General features: G+C 43.3%; 1 protein-coding gene across 1 annotated transcript; it reads left to right on the top strand.

The window, feature by feature from the left end:
* The first annotated feature begins 13,794 nt into the window (after window positions 1–13,794).
* Window positions 13,795–14,478, top strand: BHLHE23 (basic helix-loop-helix family member e23). The gene has a single exon (XM_069953651.1). It carries the CDS (start codon window positions 13,795–13,797, stop codon window positions 14,476–14,478), a length of 684 nt encoding a protein of 227 aa, XP_069809752.1.
* Window positions 14,479–20,635: the final 6,157 nt, after the last annotated feature.

Genomic DNA, 20,635 nt, shown 5'->3' with positions numbered 1-20,635 from the left:
GCTCAGGATCCCAGGGTACCAAGAAGACATAAAGCTTTGATGCGCGGCAGATCACAACTCGCCTTCTCTATATATCGCAACAGCTAATGCTGCGGCCCCGGCCCTGTAGAATTGTCAGCGCTGAAAGATCAGTAATGTCCGTAACGCCATTATAAACAAGTGTGTTCCATTATGTCTTATTACATGTTATATTACATGTTTCTAGAACATTTTGTGACTAGAGATGAGGACAACTCAAGTGTATTTGAGTCAAATCGGTGGCTGAAGAAGATGGATGCAGCCCTAAGGCTGCCTGGAAAACATGGATACAGCCATAGGCCGTATCTATGTGTTCCAGAAATCCCTAGGGCTGCATTCAACTTCTTCAGCCACCGGTATTCAAACGCTGAATGATTTCAGTTGTGCTCATCTATATTTGTGACATTTATACTGTAATTTATATGAAAAAAGAAACAAACACAAAAAAGTGTAAAAGATAAATAGGCAAGAGCAATAGTCATAGGACCAGCTGTTAACCAGTCTCATTTAGCTTCACTGCCACAGATTTAAGATCCGACCCAACCAGTGCAGCCTTTGCAGACATGAATGAGAGAATGGGTCTATAGAGCTCCCTGATACCAGCCCAGGACAGTAATAGAAAAGCTCTAAAGAGCTCCCTGATACCAGTGCAGTGCTGTAATAGAATGGTTTATAGAGCTCTCTGATACCAGTGCAGCGCTGTAATAGAATGGTTTATAGAGCTCTCTGATACCAGTGCAGTGCTGTAATAGAATGGTCTATAGAGCTCTCTGATACCAGTGCTGTGCTGTAATAGAATGGTTTATAGAGCTCTCTGATACCAGTGCAGTGCTGTAATAGAATGGGTATATAGGGCTCCCTGATACCAGTGTAGTGCTGTAATAGAATGGTTTATAGAGCTCTCTGATACCAGTGCAGTGCTGTAATAGAATGGGTCTATAGAGCTCTCTGATACCAGTGCTGTGCTGTAATAGAATGGTTTATAGAGCTCTCTGATACCAGTGCAGTGCTGTAATAGAATGGGTATATAGGGCTCCCTGATACCAGTGTAGTGCTGTAATAGAATGGGTATATAGAGCTCCCTAATAGCAGTGCAGGCTGTAATAGAATGGGTCTATAGAGCTCCCTGATACCAGTGCAGGCTGTAATAGAATGGTATATAGAGCTCCCTGATACCAGTGCAGGCTGTAATAGAATGGGTATAGTATATAGAGCTCCCTAATACCAGTGCAGTGCCGTAATAGAATGGGTCTATAGAGCTCCCTGATACCAGTGCAGTGCTGTAATAGAATGGGTCTATACAGCTCCCTGATACCAGTGCGGTACTAGAATGGAATGGGTCTATCTATAGAGCTCCCTGATACCAGTACAGGCTGTAATAGAATGGGTCTATACAGCTCCCTGATACCAGTGCAGTGCTGTAATAGAATGGGTCTATAGAGCTCGCTGATACCAGTGCAGTGCTGTAATAGAATGGGTCTATACAGCTCCCTGATACCAGTGCTGTGCTGAAATAGAATGGGTCTATACAGCTCCCTGATACCAGTGCGGTACTAGAATGGAATGGGTCTATCTATAGAGCTCCCTGATACCAGCCCGGGGCAGTAATAGAAAGGCTCTAAAGAGCTCCCTGATACCAGTTCGGTGTTGTAATAAATTGGGTCTGTAGAGCTCCTTAATACCAGTGCAGTGCTGTAATAAAATGGGTCTATAGAGCTCAATAAAACCAGCCCGCAGCAGTAATAGAAAGGCTCTAAAGAGCTCCCTGATACCAGTGCGGTGCTGTAATAGAATTGTATATAGAGCTCCCTGATACCAGTGCAGTACTGTAATAGAATTGTATATAAAGCTCCCTGATACCAGTGCAGGCTGTAATAGAATGGTATATAGAGCTCCCTGATATCAGTGTGGATACCAGTGACGGATCACACTTCTGTATCTGGCATTTGATGGATGAGTCTGGGATTGGCCAGTGCCAGGAGAACATTATTAGCCTGACTGCATTGCCTCAGCTCTGAGTCTGGTGGAGGAGGCATAATACTATATGGAAATTTTATTCCTTTAGTACCTATATGTTGTTGCTCCAAGCATGACTTCTCCCCAGTGCACACAACAAGTTCCATAAAAACATGAAGGAGAAGTCTGGTGTCAAGGAGTGTGACTAACTACACAGAACATGGACCTCAATCCCGTCCAACACCTATGGGATGAACTAGAATGGAAACTGTAAGCCCAGCCTCACCTCAAATAGCTGACCTCACGAATGCTCTTATGGATGAAGTGACAAAAATTCCCTCAGACACACCCAAAATCTTGTAGAAAGTCTTCTCGGAAGAGCAGATGTTCTTATACCTGTCTCTATATTAATACCTATGGGTGTAGTATGGGATGTCCTAAAGCTCCTGGAGGTGGACGGGGACCAATACTTTTGTTTCAATACTGTAGAGATAGACTACTTACAAAAAGTTTTAGTTACTGTGTTATAATATCATGCAAGTAGGGCATTTAAGTAGTAGCATACAATGGTGATTTCCTCATCTCAAAAAATGTATTGAAACAAAAACCAACAACAGTGGTGGGTATACCCCAACAGAAATGTCAGGGTCTCAATAACTTGTCATGTGCTCTTGAGCATCAATTACAGCTTGAGAACAATGTCTAATACTCAGTGGCGGTCTTTGGCACCAAGCACCCCAAGCGATCGCTTGGGGCCCCCAACATCCAGGGGGGCCCCCACGCCCCGCTCTTGTGCTCAAGACCGCTGGAGAGGGCCGCTGCCCCGCTCGCTGGTGCCATCTGAACTGTAACTATGAGCACTCGTAATGAGTTACATGCAGCAGCACTGACAGGGCGGGAGACATTGGCCCCCTTCCTGTCAGTTTTTTCCCTGCGGTCACAAGTGGCAGCTTTGTCCTTGTGGTGCCGGCGCTCCAGTGACATCACTGGAGCATCGGCGCCAGGACAAGGGGAGTGCGGCCTCTTGTGATCGCAGGGGAAAACTCTTCCTGCGGCCCCAAGAGTGAAAAGAAGAGGAGACGCCTGGACCCAGGTGAGTATAAGTGTTTGTTTTATTGTGTTATATACTATATGGGAGGGGGAGCACACAGGGGTCTGTTTAACTAGGGGAGCGCACATCGGGGGTCTATATAAATGGGGGGAGCACACAGGGGGGCTATATAACAGGGGGAGCACACAGGGGGGCTATAGACTACTGGGGCTTCACAGAGGGGTCTATATACTACTGGGGGAGCACACAGGGGTCTATATACTACTGGTGGGGCACACAGGGGGTCTATATACTACTTGGGGCAGCAGAATGGGGTCTATATACAACTTGGAGAGCACACAGGAGGTCTATATCCTAGTGGGGAGCACACAGGGGGGCTATATACTACTGGGGGAGCACACAAGGGTCTATATACTACTGGTGGGGCACACAGGGGGTCTATATACTACTGAGGGAACATACAGGGAGTCTATATACTACTTGTGAGGCACACAGGTGGTCTATATATAACTGGGGGAGCACACAGGGGTCTGTATACTACTGGGGCAGCACACAAGGGGTCTATATAATACTGGTGGGGCACACAGGGGGTCTATATACTACTGGGGGAACCACACAGGGGGTTTATATACTACTGGAGGAGCACACTGGGGTCTATATCCAAGTGGGGGAGCACACAGGAGGTCTATATCCAAGTGGGGGAGCACACAGGAGGGCTAAATACCCCTGAGGGAGCACACAGGGGGCCTATATACTAGTGGGGGAGCACACAGGGGGTATATACAACTGGGGGAAGCACACAGGGGGTCTATATACAACTGGGGCAGCACACAGGAGGTCTATATACTTCTGGGGGAGCACACGGGGGGCTATATATAACTGGGGGAACACACAGGGGTCTATATACTACTGGGGGAAGCAAACAAGGGTTATATACTACTGGGGGCAGGACACAAGGGGTATATACTATTGGGGAAGCACACAAGGAGTATATATTACTGGTGTTAGCACACAAGAGGTATATACTACTGGGGGCAACACACAGCGGTCTATTGTTTTGGAACGCATGTCGAGGGGGGGGGGGGGCCCAGACATAACTTAGCTTGGGGCCCCAGAAATGCCAAGACCGCTCCTGCTAATACTGACCACACGTCAGCCTATTGTCAGCTGAGGCATGGCACCCCACTCTTCTTGAAGGGTGACCCTCAGGTCATTTATGTTCTCGGGTAGAGAGTTATGAGCCTCTTCACGGCAACTCAGCTGATCTCATAGGTTTTCTATGAGATTAAGGTCTTGAGAAAGTACAAGCCACTCAATTTGAGGTCCTCCAGTCTCCACCAGTCATTCCCTAATGAAGGTGACCTCAATGAGTTGGAGCATTGTCGTCCATGAAGATGCAATGAGGCTTGTTGTGTTGTTCATACAGAGACACAATGACTGAATTAATGATGTTAGTCAAGTAGTACGGGCTTGTCACTCTACCATCTGTACAGTTCTGTATTGACTAGACACACCTGTCCTCTACACTGTAACACCACCACAAGCAAAGGCAACTGTAACTGATTCATAGCACTCCTCTTGACGTCTCCAACAGCGTTGGCGGACATCATTTATGAATTGACTTTCTCCAGTAAATGGCACTAAGGCCCACTGGTCCCTTATCCAGAGCGCTTTTCATCCGCCACAGTTGCCTTTGGTGTTGGTCTTACAGTGTGGGCAGGTGCGTGCAGTGAATACAGAATTGCCCTACACTGTGTGAATGGTACAGTGACAAGCCCATACTTAAATAACATCAGTAATCCAGTCATTGTGCCTCCGCAGGAACAACACAGACCTCATTGCATCTTCATGAATGACAATGCTCCAGCTTATCGAGGTAACGTCATTAGGGAACGACTGGGGAAGAACTGGGGACCTCAAATGGAGTGGTCTGCACTTTCTCCAGACCTTAATCTAATAAAAATAACTTATGGGATTAGAGTTGCTGTGTAGAGACTTATAACTCTATACTCCAGAACCTCAATGACTGGAGGGCCGCCATTCAAGAAGAGTAGGATACCATGCCTCAGCAGACAATAACATGACATTTGCAGAATACAGGCCAGCACAATGTTAGCTTTATAATATGTTTTACTGCCACCTGCTGTTGTAACTTAGAAAGACAAAAACAGATTTAATAGCTTTTTTTTTTAATTCACTGAATTTGTCATTTATTGGAATAAAATATTGTATCCTTTGGTTTTATCCATTTAAAATGCTTTTATTATATGCCTTGTTTCTTGATGTCTATTTTGTGTTATTTTTTTATCAATTATTAACTTTTTATGCATAGTAATAAATGATGTAAGTATTTTTATGTATAGTAATACATTATATTCTCACCTTCTCTTAAGTTTTATACAAGTTCTGGTTTTATTTATTGAATAGGTGACGGTTTATTTTATTTTGCTTACATATTTGTTAGTTGTTAAATATTTATGTATTTTTTCTGTTACTTAGTTTTGTTAAGTTTTACAGTAAAATTTTATTCTTTATCACTTGTCAAATTCTCTGTGCATTTGAATGCGCGTATATGTGTGTGTGTTATGTGTGAAATGTGTCTTTGACATGTTTTTAACCTTCTAATTTATGTAAATCTATATGCCTAATAGGTGTGTGCAGTATATACTATATATAGTTATGTATTTTATATATAGCGGCACATAAGACTCTATGATATCAGGTGGTAGTATATGGCAGTTGGTTAACAGATACTGATCATCCATAACATTAAAACCACTCACCTAATGTTAGTTATGTCCGCTTAGAGCCACTAAACATACATAACTATATACAGCACCTGCCAACTCTCCAGACATGTCTGGTTTAGCAACTACTCTTATTTTCCATTAAGACCTATTAAGTTCTGAAGCATCTTGTCTTACTGCTATGCCTTATCTTGTCCCTCTATTAATCCTCTTGGAAATGTTATAAAAAGGGCCACTCCGGCGTGAAAAATCTTTTAATATACTGCTGCAGTTATATAATGAAGAAGCTAGTCTTACCTCACCACACTCCCCCTGAGTCCTCCTGCAGTGTCTCCAGGTCCCCCCGCTGAACAATCCTGCTGCCACTTCCAAGACAAACTCATCTCAGCAGTGACAGCTCGCTCATCCAATCACTGACTGGGACGGGATAGCGCTGAGGCCAGTGATTGGCTGAGCTGGCTGTCACTGTCGAGTGCATCTTGGAAATGGCAGCTGAATCATTCAGTGTGGGAACCGAAGACGTCACAGTAGGACACGAGGGAGCGTGGTGAGGTAAGAATAGCTTCTTTATTATTTTCTATAGAACTGCAGCACTATATCAAATGTTTTCCCCACACTGGATTAAACAAATGAGGAAGGAGGAGCCTGAGGTGTCCTTGTCATTATTACCTAAATGTTGATATCTGGATTGGAAATTACATTCTTTTTAACCCACAAAGGCCATATTAGTGTCATTGTACAGGAGAGCTTGCCATGCTCACTAGATTATCTAAAATAATATTCCTTTATATTACTAAGAAAATATCATATGGCTGTCATCTCCTGCAGAGCCTGCATAGGATATATCAGTGCCAGTATTATACTAGCCCCTACTGAACCAATGTCAGACCCAATGCACATCATGTCATTTCCTACAGAGATCAGGTCATCCCCTACAGAGGTCATATAACCCCCTGCAGAGGACATATCAGCCACTACAAAGGAGATATCATTCCCTATAAAGGACATATCACCCCCTTCAAATGACACATCATCCCCAAACCCTACATAGGATATATCATCACCTACATAGATCATGTTGCACACTATTAAGGTCATAAAATAAGTAAAAATAAAGAATCCTGTCACTTGTAGTTGTACAGCAGAGTGGATGTTAAAAGCAGTTGTACATTCTCTCCTTGCCCTGTAGAGGACAGTATATAGACATAGACCAGTTATCTGATATCAGAGCAAGATTAGCAGTCATGAGCAATTCAATGAAAAAAGAAGATTCATTGATCAAAATTGAACACTGTTATACACCTCAAGAGCCCTTTACAGGAGATGATTATTGGGACATTTGTTCCCGATAATTTTCCTGTGTAAAAGAGTCAGCTATCAGCCATTGCTATTATTATATATGCATTTGATACATCATATTCATATTTAATGAACCTATGATGTTGGTCCTGATGATTTAATGTATGTTCACCTCATATGACTACATGAACTATTCCTTTTAGGCTTGTTTTATTAAGTTCTATATGTATACACTCCTTGCACACCAAGCTTTATTCCAATGATGGAATCCAACTTCTGTATTTGCAGATGACACTAAACTGGGTAATCACCACAATGGAAGATAATATTACAGATGGCTTTGGGGAAGCCGGAGGCTTGGGCAGAGAAATGGCAAATGAGGTTTAATGTGGATAAATCTAAGGTTATGCACATAGAAATACTATGTATAATTATGTGCTAAATAATAAAACACTAAGTAAAACTGCTTCTGAAAGCATTGGTATTGGTAGACAGTAAACTGAACTTTAGTGATCAGTCAGCCCTATAATATAGTGAGGAAGACAGACAACGGTAAGTGAGGCCGGGGCGGCAGTCAGGTGGCGTCACAAAGCACAGTGAGGGAGAGGGGGCTAGCTAGCTATGCCAGGTCGGGAAAAGGGTGTTGCCAGGGTTTAGGGCTTGGGCTGCTGGGTTGTGATCTCTTCAGCAGGCACAATGATGACATCGTGCCTGCTGGGGAATTCCTCCAGTGGCTGACAGGCTGGAGCCAGAAGAGAGGAAGACCCAACCCTGGATTAGGTCAGTATAATTATTTGTCTAGTTTTTTTGTGTTGGGACAATGCAGGGGGACAATATTACTTTATGGGCTCAGCAGAGGACATTATTACTTTATGGGCACAGCACAGAAGACATTATTGCAATGGGGGTTATTATGTGCTATGCTATTATATACTATGGTGGCAAAGCACATGTGGCATTATTATTGTATGGGGGCACAGCACAGGTGGACATTATTACTGTGGGGGCACAGCAGGAGACATTATTACTATGGGGGCACAGCAGGAGGCATTATTACTATATGGGTACAGGACACAGAACATCATTACTATTTGGGGGCACAACAGGGGACATTACTACTATATGGGTGCACAACAGAGGACATTATTACTATATGGGACACAGCAGGAGGCATTATTACTATATGGGGGCACAGCAAGGGACATTATTACTATGGGGACACAACACAATGGGCAATATTACTATGGGGAAACAATACAGGGAGCATTATTACTATGGGGCACTGCACAGGGGGCATTATTACTATGGGACACTACACAAAGAGCATTATCACAATGGGGACACAGTACAGGGGGCATTATTACTATGGGGGCACAGCACAGGGGGCATTATTACTATGGGGGCACAGCAGGAGACATAATTACTATATGGGGACACAGCAGGAGACATAATTACTATGGGGGCACAGCACAGGGGGCATTACTACTACATGGGACACAGCAGAAGGCATTTTTACTATATGGAGGGCACAGCAGGGGGCATTATTACTATATGGGGGCACAACAGGGGACATTATTACTATATGGGAGACAGCAGGAGACATTATTACTATATGGGGCACAGCAGGGGGCATTATTATTATATGGGGGCACAGCAAGGGACATTATTACTATAGGGACACGTCATAATGGGCATTATTACTATGGGAAAAAAAGCACAAGGAACATTTTTACTATGGGGCACTGCACAGGGGGCATTATTACTATGGGGGCACAGCACAGGGGGCATTATTACTAAGGAGGGCACTGCATAGTAGGCATTATTACTATGGGGGCACAGCGGGAGACATAATTACTATATGGGGCACAGCAGGAGACATAATTACTATGGGGCACAGCACAGGGGGCATTACTACAACATGGGACACAGCAGGAGGAATTATTACTATATGGAGGGCACAGCAGGGGGCATTATTACTATATGGGGCAAAACAGGGAACATAAATACTATGGGGGCACAGCTCAGGAGGCATTACTACTATATGAGACACAGCAGGAGGCATTACTATATGGAGGGCACGGCACAAGGGCAGTGTCTTAGCTATCATAGAGGCAGGGTAGGCAGCTGCTATGGGGCCTGTGCAGGAGGAGGGCCCGGGTGAGAAGGTAAGAGGTGTGTCCTTCTGCTTAACCCCTTATGTACTGCAGTGTGTAAGTGACCCAATGTTTACTTACATGCTGCAACACAATAAAAGGCTTAACAAGCAGAAGACAGAGATCTCTGTTTTACTGCACTGATAACCTCTGACCTCTGTTCTCCAGCTGGCAATCAAGTGGGAAAGGAAAATTTGCAGAGCTCCATGCAGAGGTCATCGGTTATCAGTGCACCGGCAGTAAAGCAGATATACTGCACATATGCGCAGTGCTTTGTGTTGTGCATAGGGGAGGGGGGGGCCCTTAATATTTTTTTGCTATCGGGCTCCATGAATCCTAGCTATGCCCATGCACGAGGGGCATTATTACTTTGGGGACACAGCACAGTGGGCCCAACTACTATATGGATGCACATATGGATGTCTGTAAAAACTCAAAAATGTTTGTCTGGCAGATTATGTGGAGACAGGTTGTGTCTGAAAAAAAGCCTCCATGATGGCTGGGCAAGATAGAGAAGAAAGTGAAAATTGAGCGACTGCTATCAGAGTAGACGTCACTTGTGAGCCATTAGTAACTGTACTATAATCACTTACATGGTGTGCAGGGCCTATGTACCATTGGTGTCTACCTCTAAATGGGTCAGTGTATGGGAATGATACTGGCATTTGTACAGTGGATATTATTTTGTAATGGTATGAGGATAGTAATGGTGGTGGTTAAGGGGTTGTGATAATATTTGCTTCTTACATGCTGGTATTATTGCTCTTGGTATACTGGATTTCAGTTATGGTATGATGGTATTAGTTACTATGTGGTGGTAATGGTTGTGGTAACGGTGAGGTGATCATATTTGTTTCCTATATACAGGTATTATCAGTAATATTGTTCTTGGTGCACTGGATTTTGTCAGTAACTGTGTGATTGTAATGTGGTGTGTACAGTATGGTGATAATATGGTAACGTAATATAGATGTGTTGTTCTGGGGTCACTTTCACACACTGAGCCCCTACAGAACTATGTATTCTGATCTCCCATACAGCATCCAGTGTACAATACACCTAGGATCATACTACAACAGCTGCAAACACTAGAACTCCCAGCATTTACTAACAGACTGCAGCCATCAGGATATGCTGGCATTTGTAGTACATAGGAACAGACAATCCTCTGATAACAGCTGGCACTGTAGATATTTATAGTTAGACCATTAGGGCTGATGGTTGTACCAGGATAAGAAAATTAAATGATAATTATAGCACTGGTATCAGGGTCACCAGGTGTACAGCATGGTATCTTAAGGTACCATGCTGCACACCTGGAGCTAAGTTTCCTTTAATCCAATAGATATATATCTTGGAATAGCTCTCACTAGTGAGAGAGCACTAGGTTTAAAGGGGTTCTCATGGACTTGAGACATCTTGTCCGGAAGTGAGCCGTGGCCGCCTTGATGTGATGTCAGGATGACACATTGGAAGGTGGCTGATGGGACTCACGCGTCTTAGAGTATTGGGGCTGGCCTTCACAACCATAGCCAATCACAAGGGCTGTCCATGGCTGGGAGCGCTGGCCCCAGTACTCTAATTTAGTACTCTAATTCTGTGGCGCGTGTGGCATCCTTTTTTTATACCTTGGTGCACCCCAAACAAATAGTATTCTACAAAATACAAAAAAAACTTAATTCAGTGACTCACAGGTGACGTCTTCTTTGACCCGAGGCATCACTTTCCCTTTCCTCTCCATCTGTCCCAGACCACCCGACCCATAATGTCCCAAACAGTAGTAATTCCATTTTTTGTGTCAGGTGCAGTAAAGTGAGTAAGTATGTGGGTTGCCCCCTGTATGTAAGATCCCCTGCTGTGCTCCCATATAGTAATAATGCTCCCTGTAATGTGCCCCCTTATACTAATAATGCCTGTGTCCCCATAGTATTAATGCCCTGTGCTATATCCTCATTGTAATAATATCCCTTGTACTGTGTCCCCATAGTAATAATGCCTCCTGCTTTGGCTCCATCTAGTAATAATGTACCCGTGCTGTGCCCCATAATAATAATTCCCCCTGTGCTGTGCCCTCATAGTAATAATGCATGCTGTGCTCCTATAGTAATAATACCCCCTGTGCTATGTCTCTATAGTATTAATGTGTGCTGTGCCCCATAGTAATAATCGCCCCTGTGCTGGGTCCCCATAGTAATAATTCCTCCTGTGCTGTGTCCCCATAGTAATAATGCCCCCTGTGCTCTGTCCCCCTAGTAATAATGCCTCCTGTATTGCCCCAACACAAAAAAACAACAACATTATACTCACCTAATCCGGGCAGGAAGCTGATCTTCTCTCTTGTGGCCTCCAGCCTGAGCCATGGGGACAGATCCTGCAGAAGGCACAATGATGTCACATCACTGCGCCTCCTGGAGAGAGAGCTCATGTCCAGGCCCTGGGCTCTGAAACACTGCTGGGTGAGGTTGGGGGGGTACTTAGGCAGGGTGGCGGCACAGAGATAGGTTAGGGGAGGGGAGGGAAGGGCAGTGTCGCTGAACCAGGCAGAGGCCTTGGGGGGGGGGATTTCTCAGTGTGAACCCACCCTTTCTCTAAATCAACACAGTAGGGTTATAGGTTAAACTAGACTCTTGTGTTTTTTTCAACCTCATTATTAACTATGTATGTGATTAGAATCATTTAGAACCGTTATACATAGAACCATTTGAACATAAGTCATTTCTTTCTATTACTATATTTATCCTTTATTAATGGTACTGAATTGTAATCTGGTCTATTTTTAATGTGAATAAGTATTGTAGTAGATTTACTGTCTTTCCTGGGATGGGCACAACCTTTAAGCTGTTTGGTTTTCAGTAATTTGAAACACCATCTTCTGTAACTTAACAAAAGGGCATATATAGACCGCAGAAGGTTATTTATACTGAGATTTTAATAAATACCAGTTGGATAATATCCAAAGACTTCTTTTTTTGTGCAAAATATTGCCTCCTCCGGTGTTTGGTTACCATTGCAATCCACACCTTTCTACTATACTTCTCCAAGTTAATGATGCACACTCACCCAACCATCCAGATGTTGTCAGGGCACAAGGTTTCCAGCAGAACATTACCAAACACAGTGTACCCGCCATCTTGCCTTCTTCCCACAATGCATCCTGATGCCATTTCTTCCCCAGGTAGGTGACACATAAACACCCTGCCATCCACATGATGGAGAATGTGATCTATGAGGACAAATGCCTTGTTCTATTGCTCCAGTACTGATGCACACTGTAGACACTTTTGATTGGGGACAGGGGTTGCATGGGCTACTCAAATTTTCTACTGCTCTAATTTTAGTAAGTGTCATCCATGTGCTCAGATGGTAACACATCACTATGGGTTTTCAATTATGAGTTTATGTAATTATGTTGTTGAATGTAATCTATTGTTCTCTGTTAGAGAAGCACTAAAAAGCTACACCAAGTGTAGTATACTATCATATTTAATTCCTTTCTACCGAGATCACTATTTTATGTCACTTATCTATAGTGAGAACCTTCAAACCTCTCGTTATAAAGATTTATCTTTAGCTTGCTGTTTTCACAGTTCACCACTAGATGGCGGGCTTACAATGCAAATGGATGGCGCAGGAATAATGTTTGCTGGAGAATCGTAGTGGAAACAATAACTCCCATTTTCACTGCTCCTGTAGGGGGCAGAGTAGGAGTTGCATTAGTTTCAGGAGTCTTCATATTGGTTGCCTGAAGAATAAGCGACCTGGGGCAGAACAAGCTAGCTAGGATGCCGATACTTGTAGTTCTACAATGGATGATGGAAGCAGTTGTATACTTTGTCCTTACTATAATCCAGTTTTTCAATATCAGACCAGGCTTAGAATCCATTATCAGAACCAACAAAGCCAGAAGATCCATCAGATAGTACTGTACACCCAATTGTTTATGTTGTTTTAGCTACTAAATGAATATATGCCCCCCCCCCATACAATACCCCCTTACCAAGATGACTGTGGTAAATGTATCAATGTAGCAGAGTTAACCACTTAGCATCTTGCTAAACAGCAACTACTGACTGACTGTGTGCTTTCCTGCCCAGTTGTGCAAGGGTTAACCAGACACCAATGTAGTGATTGGCCGGGTCTGCAGAGTCCCTGAGGACAGTTCACACTCTTATAAGCAGTGACTGGAGCTCCTACCTTGCTCTACAGCCTGGCAGGCAGGGCACAGTCCTCCAAGTGCAGACAAGGCTATAGCAATGCACAGAAGGGGCACAGCTGTGAAGCCTGACTGGCACTAGCTGGCACTGCACAGCTGCTGTCCATGGAAGTGACAGAAGAGGCTGAGCACAGTGGTGGTGGGCAGTGCAATGCCTGGTGACTGGTGAAGCTGGCACTGATGAAGGTGAAGCTGGCAGTGGACAAGGCAGTGGGCAGAACTGTGTGCATTGTGACGCCGGCAGTGGGCAGAGCAGTTCAAGGTGAGCCTGGCAGTGAGCAGTGACTGATAGTGGGCACAGAAGGGTCTGTTGGAGCTGGCACAGCTGCCCCCTGCACACTTCTGGTCCATGTCTTTATGAGTGTCGGGGAGGGAGCAGCACAGGGCATGGCTGAGCTGAAGTCTGTCCCGGCTGATGCCTACATGTCCCTGGCACAGTCCTATGGGCAGAGCTTCTATGGAGCTCTCCGCGGTGCTGAAGCTGCGCGCAATTACGCAGGAGGAGCGCCGGTTCTAGACTTCACCCCGGGCTCCAGGGACAGATCCGGGGACAGCAGCGACGACCAGACCGGCGACGACGACGACAGCTTCGACCCCAGCAAGGGCTGCCCAACCTATGACAACGAGGGCAAACTTACCGGCAAGAAACCCAAGGAGCAGCGCTCCCTGAGACTGAGCATCAATGCCAGGGAGAGGAGGAGGATGCACGACCTCAACGATGCCCTGGATGGACTCAGGTCTGTTATCCCCTATGCCCACAGCCCTTCAGTCAGAAAACTGTCCAAAATTGCCACCCTGCTCCTTGCCAAGAACTACATCCTCATGCAGGCCCAGGCCCTGGAGGAGATGAGGAGGCTGGTGGCCTATCTGAACCAGGGACAGACTCTCAGCAGCTCCATCACCTCTTCTTCCTTGGCTCCATTTGGACAATCTTCAGTCTATCCCTACCCTGGAACAAATGTGCCCAGCGCCCCCGACAAGTGCTCAGCCTTCCCTGCTGGCACCTCCAGCCTGTGCAAACACTGCACAGACAAACCTTGATGGATCTTCTACTGTAACCCATGCCCAGGACTCCAACCCCCATCATTGTCCCATCATCTGCTCAGGACTCTCTTGGTAATAGTTCTCCCTGGAGACTGTGGGTTTGGTGGTTTGGGGGGTCACCATCATCATCATCATCATCATCATTATGACCACAACAGGGGTTGTCCATGCATTGTAGGTGCAGAGACATCTGCTTAGATCGGTCCCATCAAGCGACATTGTCTGATATGATTGGAAAGAAAATATCGGTAATAAATCGGATGTCAATGAAAGAAAGTTTGGATCTTTGCTTTCTTCTGTGGTTCATTGTGCTTTTAGCTATTAGCTTCCACTAGGGATGATGAGGATGATGGTGGTTATAGTCTTGATGATGGTTTGGATCTAGCCAAGGAACCCTACTAATATAGTCACCCATTCTCCTAACCATTTACAACTATATGGCAACTTTCCTGGTTGCTTACTTCCAGGATGCCAGCAATTCTATAGAACATATTCACACATATGCATATGAATTAGTGATTAACTCTATTTATTTAGCACTTTTACTACAGGTGTCCACAGAGTGCGGTTTTATTGGGAAAATAGGGTGTAAAGTCTTTCCCATAAACCTCCTCTCACTTTATGATCCACTCCTGACATTGGTTTAAAAACTGCATCAAAACTGCAAGTGTGAATGCATTCCAACATGCAGCTGTTCCAGTTATTATTAGTACTATTAGCACTAGTACTGTAATATTACAAAGGTTTCATGTCTGCAGTCTGTCTATTAGACATAGATATGTAGCAGAGATGGGTTTGTCATGTGCTAAAATGTGCCATGACATCACTATGTGCTACAGTGCACAAAAATACACATGTACTTAACAAAATCAGCTCTGCTGCCCATGTGGTGCTCAGATCTTAAGGACAATCATAAGACGGTCTATATTACTATGCTGTTTTTTTAATTGACTACCAGTAAGATGGTATGTGTCATGACAAATTCCACTCAGTTGTGTCAGTACATTACGGGATAGGGTATTTATGTTACTATGTGTTTTTTCTCACCCTATTAGCTTTACTTTGCAATAAGAAAAATGTACATGACAAATTTAGCTCTGCTACATCTTAAATGCTTTTGGATGAATATTCAGTGAGAAGATGTTAGTATAACAAGTGCTTGCAGTGTTTCTAATCTAAATCTTTAAGGTTTGGTGTATTTTCAGATGCAGCAGAGCTGAATTATGACACTGTGGGTTAGTAAATTGGGAAGGGAAAAAATATCAAAAGAACAGGTAAATTACAAATTAAGTTCTGCCACTTCTATATACAGAAAGTGCACAGATGCAGCAATGTTGGGTTTTCTAGAAGTAGTGGAGCTGAGTTTGCCCATTGTATCAAAGCCAAGTATGTTAGACAGATTCAGCCGGATGTCATTTTTACACCCTGTAAACAGATGCAGTCAAGCTGTGTTTGTCACCTGGCATCTTAACATGTGCTGTCTGTGGTTTCCATTAGACTACAGGTAAGCCTGCTGCAATACCTTACGTCATTAAAAAAAGGAATAACTGTTCAGCTCCGCTATATTTGTGTCATTATGTATCATTTTATGTATAGGCTAGGTTCACACACTGAAAATAAAGGTAAAATACAGCTATAATTTTAGGGTAAAAAAAATACCTCAGTGTTTTTATTATAAGGCTATGTTCCCACACAGTATTTTTGCTCAGTATTTTAGTGAGTATTTTGCAACCAAAGGCAGTAGTGGATTGAAAACACAGTAAGGCTCTGTTCACACACTGTTGAAATTGAGCGGATGGCCGTTATTTAACTGCAAATAACGGCCATTATTTCAAAACAACAGTCATTATTTTAAAATAACGGCCATTATTTGCCTTTATATGGCGGCCATCCACTCAGTTTCAGCAGTGTGCGGACATAGCCTTTCTGTGTTTTTAATCCACTCCTGGTTTTGGTTGCAAAAATACTGTGTGGGAACATAGCCTTATAACGTGCTTTATTGAAGTCAATAGGAAATTGGATGGTAGTGCTCACACTGTATAGAATAACAGCTGTAGTTAGTTACAACAAACTTTATTATTATTACTTTTTTAATCTGAAAAATACGAAAGTTTTTCGATGTCTTTTTACACATTGCTTTATTTTAATTCATAATTGTGATTGTACCTTTTATTAGCATTTATTTTACTGTATGGGAACTAAGTTATATAGTCAATAAGGTATATGACATCCAGAACATAAAACATGCCCCATATCAGTTCATGTGGACAAACTAAAGTGCAGTAATGTTGGGAGAGAACCACTGGTCCACATGGGCGATGGTGTTACCTCTTATTAGGGTATATACACTCACCGGCCACTTTATTAGGTACACCATGCTAGTAACGGGTGGTCTTCTGCTGCTGTAGCCCATCTGCCTCAAAGTTGGACGTACTGTGCGTTCAGAGATGCTCTTCTGCCTACCTTGGTTGTAACGGTTGGCTATTTGAGTCACTGTTGCCTTTCTATCAGCTCGAACCAGTCTGCCCATTCTCCTCTGACCTCTGGCATCAACAAGGCATTTCCGCCCACAGAACTGCCGCTTACTGGATGTTTTTTCTTTTTCGGACCATTCTCTGTAAACCCTAGAGATGGTTGTGCGTGAAAATCCCAGTAGATCAGCAGTTTCTGAAATACTCAGACCAGCCCTTCTGGCACCAACAACCATGCCACGTTCAAAGGCACTCAAATCACCTTTCTTCCCCATACTGATGCTCGGCTTGAACTGCAGGAGATTGTCTTGACCATGTCTACATGCCTAAATGCACTGAGTTGCCGCCATGTGATTGGCTGATTAGAAATTAAGTGGTAACGTGCAGTTGGACAGGTGTACCTAATAAAGTGGCCGGTGAGTGTACATGTGATAAGGGAATTGCAGTTGAAAATTTTGCAAAACTAAAAACTTTGACCACAACATAAGCGCCTCTTCCCCATGAGAATGGGTCCTGAGATATTATATTAGTATGATTAGACTGATATGAAAAAAGAGAGGACTCTGACCTCATAAGCTTATAATGTAAATGGTAAATATAAGGCAGAAAGATATGAGATAGATAGATAGATAGATAGGAGACGGATGGATAGATAGGAGATAGATAGATAGTAAGATAGGAGATAGATAGAAGATAGATAGATAGATAGATAGATAGACGTAAAGATAGATAGAAGATAGATGTGCAGAAAGGTCATAGCGGAGTCGGAGATCTGGTCAAAAAGCAGCCCTTTCCTTTATTTAAAGCCACTGGCACAGTGCAATGTTTCGGCAGTATTGCCTTTACCAAGCATGTGATGCAGGTTTCTATATTTATGTGCACAGAATGACAGGGACTGGTTAATTAAAAAATGTATATGTATACAATTACACTTATACTCAGCCCCATAAAGAAGTCTATTGGTTCACCAAGTATTAAGCTTGTATTACTTTTATTATGCTCAGTAAAGGCAATACTGCCGAAACATTGCACTTTATATAAATTGAGTGGCTTTAAATGAAAGAAATGGTTTATTGAGCAGATCTCTGACTCTCTGACAATATTCTGGTGCTGGCTTCCCCTCTTTTCTACTGGATAGACAGATATAGCACTCACATATAGTGGAAGTAAGTCGGATGGCGAGGTTAATCCCATCAATGTGAAATCCGTTAGCATGCAATTCACATTAATAGAATAAAACTCCTCATCTGATTTACTGTCACTATATCAGAGCCTTGGAGCCAGTCTATCACGCTAGCAACTCTTAAAGTCAGTGGCGCAACTCTGCAGATAGATAGATAGATAGAGAGATAGATTTTTAGAAGTTTTTGCAGTGACGTGACATAGATGGGAGTAGTACTGCGCACCTTACACTTGTATCACTAGAACTTTCCAGTTTAACCAATGCAGCGTCACCACATTCATGTTTTCCGCAATACAGAGACATTCTTATTGCTGCAAACTTATGCACCTCAAGAGTAAAACAAAGTAGTAGATGTAGTAGCAGTGGGTTTGTCATTTATCCCAATGTTTCGTTACCTACGATTGTGACTCATGATGTCCGTCCAAACATCCATATGACAACCGCTTCAACATGTATACCCGACCTGCCGCTTGCACCAGGAACCTTCTTGTAGCACTTGAGATGAGATGGTAGACTTTATAGCAGTCACTGGAGCCCACTGTGTGTTCATTAGCAGCTCCCGGTTGTGTCCAGGGCCCAGGGCAGGGACATGTCTCTCTGGATCTGTCACACACCCAGGGTGGGACCAGTTAAGGTTATTAAATCGATTTGCAGAGCTGTCTTCCATCCTGTGCTAATTGGAATAAGAAGGATTGGTCCTGGAACCTGATTCTTTTCTGGTATTTAATGACTAATGAAGACGTTACTGAGGCGTCTTAGACCGGTGGAGGAGACAACAGTCATTGTTATCATTCTTGACATGTCCCAGGCCTCAGTCTTTGACCTTCTATATAATAGAAATGACATTAAGAGAAAAAGAGCACGAGAGGATAACTTGGTGAACACCACGATTTGTAAGAGCGGAATAATCTTTACGTCCAGCAATAAGGCGGAACAACCATCTAAAATAAGTCAAACACTAAAGATTGCTCATAACCATGAGTCAAGCAAAGGAGGAGCCCTGTAATATACTGAATGCAAAAACAGAACTTCCAAAGCTTTATATAAGAATACACTCTGGGGGAGTATACACATGTATTGCAGTGGTCCCAGACAAGTATTATATACTATAATACATGTATTAGAAATAGAGCAAACCTGCTGTATTCCATGAACCTCACCATCTTTTTTCCAAACTCAACTTTCTCAATTTGCATTATGTTGTATTGTGTTATACATGTTTTTGAGCTTTATATGACATCATGGCGCTGTAATATTCTTCCTGGTTTTGGACCCTGAGGGTTGTGCCGTATTACAGGGTTCCCACCTTGCTTGGCTCATTTGTTTCTGAGCAATTTTAAAGTGGACCTGTCGGCAGGAAACATGGGTGTAAATAAACACATGGCTATACAGGGCTAATCATCAGCATTCTAGACATATTTTACCTAACCTCCATTGTCATCTCCAGCCTTTTTGTTAATATGTAAATTAAAGGATACTCCAGAGTCTAGCACAGTGCTCTTTCCTGTCACCTCTGCTGCTCTGGATAGTTACTGACATGGACAGAGGTGGCAGCAGAGAGCACTGTGTCAGATTGGGAAAAATACATCACTTCCTGCTGGACATACAGCAGCCGATAAGTACTGGGAGGTTTACATTTTTTTAAATAGAAGTAATTTACAAATCTCTATAACTTCTTGAAAAAAAATCTCCTGATTACACCTTTAAGTGCCCTTAGGGTGTTTTTTTCAGCATGGCACCTGTTTGTTCCCTATATCTCTATAACACACCCCAGAAGCAGGAGACTAACTGCTATAATGTTCTTATAAACTGTATAGACACAAAAAGGGGATCCTGCTCCACTTTATCTCTATAACACACCCCAGATGCAGGAGACTAGCTGCTATGATGTCTCTATACACTGCACACACAGAAGAGGGGATCCTAACCCCCAATATCTCTATAGCACATCCTTAGAAGCAGCAGACTATAGCTGCTATGATGTCTCCATACACTGCACCTACAGAAGAGGGATCCTGCTGCCCTCTATCTCTATAGCACATCCTCAGAAGCCAGAGACTGACTGCTATGATGTCTCCATACACTGGACACACAGAAGAGGGATCTTGCTGCCCTACATCTTTATAGCACATCATCAGAGACAGTAAACTAGCTGCCTGTCCTCTCCATACACTGCACACACACATAAGAGGGGGTCCTGCTCCCCTATATATCTACGGCACATCCTCAGAAGCAGCAGCATGGAAGACATTATAGAGCAGTACTGAGCTGTATAGGCTGTGAATTAGCACAATAGGTATAACATTTCCCACAAGCTCTTTATCTTGCTGTCTATTGGAAGCTGTAACCTGATACTTCTCAACTACAGTTTTTGCTGAATAAAAGAAATGATGAGGTGGTGTATAAGTGGAGGAAAATATCATTTGGTTTGATAAGATACATTACAGAGTTTCCTATATTTATTTTAACTAATACATTCAATAAATTTATACAAATTTTG

This window comes from Dendropsophus ebraccatus, chromosome 14 (genome assembly GCF_027789765.1).
Source record: "Dendropsophus ebraccatus isolate aDenEbr1 chromosome 14, aDenEbr1.pat, whole genome shotgun sequence".
In the NCBI taxonomy this organism is placed as follows: Eukaryota; Metazoa; Chordata; class Amphibia; order Anura; family Hylidae; genus Dendropsophus; species Dendropsophus ebraccatus.
Note: the sequence above shows the minus strand (reverse complement) of the source record. Positions and strands in the feature narration are given on the sequence as shown.

Coding starts and splice junctions, on each gene's coding strand:
- BHLHE23 (XM_069953651.1), top strand. CDS start 13,795: ATGAGTGTCGGGGAGGGAGCAGCACAGGGCATGGCTGAGCTGAAGTCT.